The 7,429-nt window shown below is 33.5% G+C and overlaps 1 protein-coding gene across 1 annotated transcript in view; it reads right to left on the reverse strand.

The window, feature by feature from the left end:
* The window catches only part of LOC106469997 (death-associated protein kinase 2-like), a 74,553-nt gene extending 69,367 nt beyond the window's left edge, over positions 1-5,186 (reverse strand). The window contains exon 1 of the mRNA XM_013930516.2: positions 4,979-5,186. Coding sequence (XP_013785970.2) covers positions 4,979-5,046 — 68 coding nt within the window. The 5' untranslated portion in view covers positions 5,047-5,186. The remainder of the gene's footprint in view (positions 1-4,978) is intronic.
* Positions 5,187-7,429: the final 2,243 nt, after the last annotated feature.

A 7,429-nucleotide genomic window follows, 5' to 3' on the forward strand; every position in this document is an offset into this window, starting at 1 on the left:
AACAACAAACTTAAATTTTTATTTTAGTTAATTGTATCTACTACTAATAGTACTATTTCTAGAATATATATATATATATATATATATATATATGCATGGTACCATTATTTGCTTTCGTTTATAAATATTTGGCAAAACTCCTACTTATTTCTTAAAAAATTCCAAATTGATAAGTCTTATACTGAAGTACAAAACTTAACAAAATTATATACAAACTATTGAGATATACTAAAACCTTATTCAAATGTAAAAAAATAAAAAAATGCACTGTCTTCTTCACAAATATATTGTTGATGTGAAGAATGGCATATCTTTACATGCAGATCATATTTGGTCCATGTACCATATATGTCTTTACAATGATCTGAGCATGTGCTCACAACTAACTCTATAATTAACTTTCTGTTTATTTAAATTACATTCTAAGACAATTTTTCAAATGAAAAACAATGTCAAAGTAAGGAAAACACATAATGTATACTTGGAAGTAGATGGCCTTGCAGGGTGTTTTATCTGACATACAAGCATGTATATATGTGGACAAGTCAACCGGTTTCTGGGCTAACAGTAAATGCAAGGACAAAGAATTCATTTATTTTTTAAACCAACAGTAACAAACTCTGTGTCACTGGTGTGAGTGTGTTTAATAAATTGTTTTAATGTAAAGAAATGGAACAAAAAATTACTTTTCAACAATGCAATTTATAAATATTTTTAATACTAAATTTAATTTACCAAACTCTGATGAATACATTTGTTCCTCTGACTGTATAAATGAAGATGATATTATGTCTCCAAGTTTTTGTTTATATTTCTTCCTTCTATGTCAGACTCGGAAAACTTTACATAAATGTATATTATGTACATAATATTAATGTCATCTTATGTTTTAAATGTAAACTGCATGGTTATAAAGGTGTTTTAAAAGCATAAAATGCTACCAATTGATATGGGCTGAATAGTCTTCTACTGTCTGGTTGTGATGATATTGCATGCATGGCCTTCAGTTCTGAAAATCAGTTTTATAGTTTAAAAAAATGATCAGTTACAGCATAATTTAAAATTGAGGTATAGCTTATGTGTATATTTGCATGTGCACACACACACACAAACAATCCAACAAGAGCTTTCAAATAAATAAAAACCTATAATTCTAGTTCTTGGGAAGCTCTTGTACATATTCTCTAAGAACCATAAAGAACAGATACCTGTTTGTTATGTAATTTATACTTATGTGGTAAATACTTGATGACAGTAGCCTCCGTATCAACTTTCATAGTATAAACCAATTTAGGTTTAAATTAATCATCATACTTGTAACTATGGTTTATTTATCTATGTTATATAAAGTCTGACATATCAAACACTACAAATTGTTTCTTTGAAAACCAGCACCAAAAATTTTAAAAGGTACTGTACATGTGCAATATAAGCATACTAAATGTCTATCAGATCAAATCTGGCTATGTTACAATACATCTTATATTGTATCTGATGTTTTTTTTAACATAAACTGTTAATTTGTAGGTAACTTTTGCTACTTCTGTGCACTCTTGTTTACATGTTTTGTGTGCTATTCAGTTTTAAATTGAACTCCTAATTTTGTCAATACTAATTACTCATAGTCTAACAATTTTAGCTTCCCACATTAGATGACAAGATAAGTGACTATGTATATGAATAAGTACAAAATATCTAAAAAAAACAATGCCTGCTAAGAACAGATTTTTAGTGATGCAAATTAATATTCTTATTGTTTGGAGAAGGAGGCTGGGAGGATACAGTATTAACATTGTTGTTTCTTATTCAGCAGTTAACAGCAGTATAACTTGATTTCACCCACTTGTGCAAGAAAAGTAGTCTTTGCACTGATTGTGCACATGAGTACAAGTCTCTTTTAAACTTTAATTCTATAATGTCTGTTGAAGAAGATGGTGAAAAATGAAATTATACAGTATGCTACCTGTCAACTCTTTCCTCTGATTGTTTCAATTTTGATAATGAGCTGATATAACATGCTCATTTATTAAGATGTATTTAAAACTTGGAAGAAACCAAACTACCACATATTTAACTGGTTTACAATTACACATCACTATACCATACACAGTTGATTTTTACTACATACATAGTTGATACTATAATATTAATAAATAAGCCAATAAGAACCTCATCATTTATTGATCCATTGATAAAGGACACTTGTGATTTAAAAAATGGAGAATGATGTAAAAGAAAAGTGATTATTTACACTATTTTGCCAGACAAATGTTGTATTTAAATATTACCTTATATATGGCATCAGTATATTTTCTTTACTAGCTAGAAGGAATGGCCTGAAATAGCATAGATAGCAAAAACTGATTCAAACAACGAAGTACTCACTTTTAAACAACTCATAGTTCCAGATACATTAGACAGTGTACAGCCAAGAGAGAGAGTGGAGAAAAGCAGCCAAAGCTTAAAAGACCTTATACAATACAATGTATGTTTTTATGCATCATTCATACTCCTCATCTGTGGTCTTGCTTTAGCTTCCAAGTGACTAAGAAACTTCCATTCAACCCTACTGCTAGTAGAAATTTATGGAAAAGTGTGTCACTGAGTCTAATCATTTCACTTAAAGGAGATCTGCAAGGCTTAAGTAAAAAACAATAAGACTCTTAAATTATCATTCTTCTTTGTCTAACACCAAAAAACACTTTATTAAACAGCTTCTATCAATGAAATGTCCAAATATATATCATTGCTTTTCTTTTCTTGGTTAAGACTAAAGCAACAAATAGATGGCCAGATGTTATCATATAAAAACAAGCATTGGCATTAGGATGGCTCAAAAACCAATAAAGGCTGCTGCAGAACTTAATTAAAAACAACAACGAGAGATCAGCAAACCTGATCAATTCCTCCAAATGATTCACAATCAAATCTCAATGTAACCTGCAATTAGCTTCCAGTCAACTTGGTGAGCTCACTGAACCAATCAATTACTGACAGTGTATTAAAACACAGTCCAACTTAAGTGGAAGTTTTGCAGTGCTCAAGATTGTTGCTCAAAACATTTCCTTGTAGACAGAGCAAGAGGAGTATTCATGTAGTTCAGTTAACTGGTAAGCAAGATTTGACTTGTAATTTCAGGTACAATAGAACCACTTTACATTGTCAGTCAAACAAAAAAACTGTCTGAGAGGATGCTGTGGAATACCAAGAGTAAGCATGACTAATCTTATGCAGAAAATTTAAAGCTCTTGATAAAATATCAAGACAGAAAAACAAACACTGAATAAATGGTATTTAAAGGTGTTTTAAAGTAATATAACTACAATGTCTCTTACACTTCACTAACAGTACACCAAAAAAAAAACCAGGAAGCAAGAACCACTTTGTTGAAAGACTCATGCAGGATGGTTTGAAGCTGAAAGTTCCATCTCTAGATCCAGGAGGCAAATATTTTGGTGATTAAGAAAATAAAAAAATCCTGGAAATAGTAAATACACTAAGCAGTTGAACAGAAATTAATTAGCAGTCTTAATGCTGATCCATATTCTTCAAATACCTATAATAATGGAGATTAATTGTGATGCATAAATATCTAAAGTGTTGTAGTATTAAAAAGTTCTTGTCATATTTATTGGTCTTTACACTAAAATTTGAAATTGTATGAAAAAGAATGTTGTGTTGTACAGAGGGATGGAGACTTAGATGTGTGCTCTGAAAAATATCTGAAGGTTTTTGGTAATATGTGTGGTTGTAATGACTAGGATGTATTTATAGAAAGCTTTGGGTTTAAAAGGTACAAAGATTACTATAATTTTTCATACTATACTGGTCTCTGATAAGATCACACATGGGCACTCTACTATATTTACTTTTATAGATGCATTTTAGACTTCTTTTTTTAAGTATAGAGAAAACTAGCAGACTGATATGCAATTAGGTATATGTTACAAAAAGGCTAATATAAGAAGGGACATTTAACAAGTTTAAGTTAAAATTACTAGTTATAAGTAAAGATAATTTAAATTTGATATTAAAAATATCCAGAGCTTGGTTGGAAAAAAGGAATTTGATTTAATGAAAATAACTGGAAAATGGTTTGATCTACAGAATAATGATGACAGGAACTATTTTAAAATTCCACCTTAAAGGTTATCTGTGACATATTATTTAGAAGAGTAGCTATTAATATTAGTAACAAGTTGCTGCCTAGTCAAATGAGCATGCAGGAAAGTTGGAAGTTGAATCTATATGGGTTTAAGTTATTGGATACAGGCGTAGTAGGCTAATAACCTGCAAATGATATATATCTAAGATATATTTATAGTGTTTATTTTATCTTTTAAACTTTTAAATGTTTTCCTGACAGAGTTCAAGGTCTTATAGATATACATAAGAGAGAATCCTTACTTTGTATAACTATAATCTATATGTTAGTGTTTGTTCTAAAAAAAGGGCGTTCATATCACTCTTCACATATTTCCCGAAAATTTTTGGTTTTCATGTTGTATTTATTGTGCTTTCTTCACTGAAAATGTAAATGATTAAAAAAATATGAAAACAATAAAGTCAAAATCTCATGCCGAAGATATTTATTCCATCTGACATTACTGCCCGGTTTATTAAAAAAAAGTTTAAGTGTGAAATAAAGCCATGAAACCTTATCTTTAACTTGCTGGTGTTGGTCCAAAATCACAGACCATGAAAAATCATTACCAGCTAACACGAAATCCAGCAACACGTGCTTCACAATAATATAAACATTCTTATGCGTACCGTAGATAAATTCATACTCATAGAGCTGACGAGATTTGTTGGACTATATTTATACCGTTATATCAATATATGTTTATTGTTATAACACATTACCTGCTCTGGGATATGGTGAGTGCAATTGTGTTTTTCAGTCTCAGTTGTAACCTGTCCATCTACTTTTTCCTATCCTAATTTCTGCGATTATTGAAAAATTCGAAGTACTTACCTTCCGATTTCCTCAAAAACATCAAACTGTTTCTCAAACGACGACTCTTCTGAAACAACTTGGACCATAATTAATTAATTAGTTTTAATGAAGCGCGCATCCCTGTAAAGTTTTAATGTAATTTAACAAACAATAAATTTAACTATATGGTATATCTTCGTCCACGTATAGTTAACCCATGGTTCGCTCCACGCGTGCCGGACCCTGAACGTGCAGCACTTCAAGTAAAGTTAGTAAACCATTTCTCGCATGCAAGTCTGTATCGCGCTCTGAGCGATTAGTGACGTCATCAACGTCACATCGTGACATCATCATAGTACGTTTACGTCAAACTAAGTTATGACATCGAGGTTCCGGTCTTTTTCAGGGCGAAGAGAGACTACAGTATTTGAGCACCCCTGGTTATCTTTCAAGCCCAAAATACTTTGGGACTTGATAGACCTCAAACAAAATTTCCTACCACGATTATGTGTGTGTGTGTGTGCATTGAGGTATTTATACGTAAATGATTATAAACATTTTATTAAAGCCACTGGTTATTTTGAACCAGACACTCAAACTGAAAGTCTCATGGTGAACTTGCGAGTTCTAATTTTTTAAGAGTTTGATTAAATCGAAAAGATACACGGCTTTTCACTTGAAGTATTTGTAATTCTGAAATGCGTTCTTCCATACTCAGCCATGACAATAACGCCAAATCAATAATGTATATAGATTCTACTCTTGAAATTCGTATTTTTATTTAGATATGTATAGGTATTGCACTTAGTAATCAGATGATTATTTACTGTAATAAAGATTTAAATTCTCTATAGCGTAGGTAGGTAGGTATTTATTATAAGTAGTGTTACGTCTCCGTTTGTTAATTAACTTTCTTAAAGCTCGGCATGGCCAGGTGGATAAGTCACTCGACTCGCAATTTCAGGGTCGCGGGTTCGAATCCCAGTCCCACCAAAAATGCTCGCCCTTTCAGCCGTGGGAGCGTTATAATCTGACGGTCAATCCCCACAATTCGTTGGTAAAAGAGTAGCCCAAGAGTTGGCGGTGGGTGGTGATGACTAGCTGCCTTCCCTCTAGTCTTACACTGCTAAATTAGGGACGGCTAGCGCAGATAGCCCTCGTGTAGCTTTGCGCGAAATTCAACAAACAATTAACTTTCCGTAACTTCGTTCCGACGAAACTTTAGCGACACAAGTCCTTACTTAATAAAACTGGTTTATTCTTTCTGAATATAACTTTACCAATACACTTATTTTCAACAGTCGCTCTTGTACAAAAGTTTTAACAACACTTCCTGACTGCAGTTCAGTTACTCACTACCTACACACACATTGTCGTCACGTTGTGAGCGTCTTACATATATACCAGACAAACATATATCTAGTAAATGCTATGGCATTCACGAAGGAACAAGATAGTTCTAGAAACGTGGCGTGACACTAGTCACGTGACCTCGCTGACGCAACACTGCCCCCTCCTTAGTATTGTTCGTCCCGAACAATAGTCACATACAATAAACCAATAACAATTAACAATAACTTAATTAAATGTACAGAATTACAATCACAAAATTACAATTCAACAAAGTCTCTTAATTTTACGGGACGTATCTTCTTTCGTACTGGTCTCCGTCTCGTTGGCTTCTGCTTCATGTGGGGTTCATCTGCTTCATCAGTAAATGTCCTATCATCGGTAACAGTCACATCAGTGGTAGTAACTTGAATCAAGAGCTTCATCGTTTCCCTTCTCAAAACTGAGTAGAGTTTCTTCTTCGACGTTGGCTTTTTCAGGTGACACGTCTTCAGCAGCGTCATTTGTTCCTTTGTTCACTTCGTCCCAACTGAAATGTCCTGGACCGTGACAACGCCAAAGCCTGTTGGCATGCACCACTTTTGGCTTATCTCGCCGACCACATTTTATCCGGAAAGTCACGTCTGAGAAACGATCCACTATGTCATATGGGCCTTCCCATGGAGAAGACAACTTAGGAGACTTCCCTTTGGTCTTCCTGGGATTATACAACCATACCTTGTCTCCTGGTACAAAGCAGACTTCAGTAGATCTCTTATCATAAGTTAACTTCATCGAATCAGCAGACGTTTTCAAGTTTGAACGCACTTGATGGTGAATATCATCCATCCTTTCCGATAACAGTTCCACAAACTCTGACATATTCACAGGCAACTCTTCATAAGGTGGGCGTCTCTTATGCTTGGGTCCCCTTTTAGCACTACATGTACTGCATGTCCTTCACCATTCTTCCACATCTCGCCTCATACCTATCCAGTAAAATCTTTGTCGTATGTGACTCAATGTTTTCTTGATTCTGAGATGTCCTCCTGTTAAATTATCATGGAATTGACGCAGCACAACTTCCCGTAAGTTCCTCGGTATAACTGTTTGCCAGGTCGTCACTTTTCCATCTGCAGTTTCCCATCTCTGGAGAAGAAT

The sequence above is a fragment of the Limulus polyphemus genome, unplaced genomic scaffold, assembly GCF_000517525.1.
Source record: "Limulus polyphemus unplaced genomic scaffold, Limulus_polyphemus-2.1.2 Scaffold3763, whole genome shotgun sequence".
Lineage (NCBI taxonomy): Eukaryota > Metazoa > Arthropoda > Merostomata > Xiphosura > Limulidae > Limulus > Limulus polyphemus.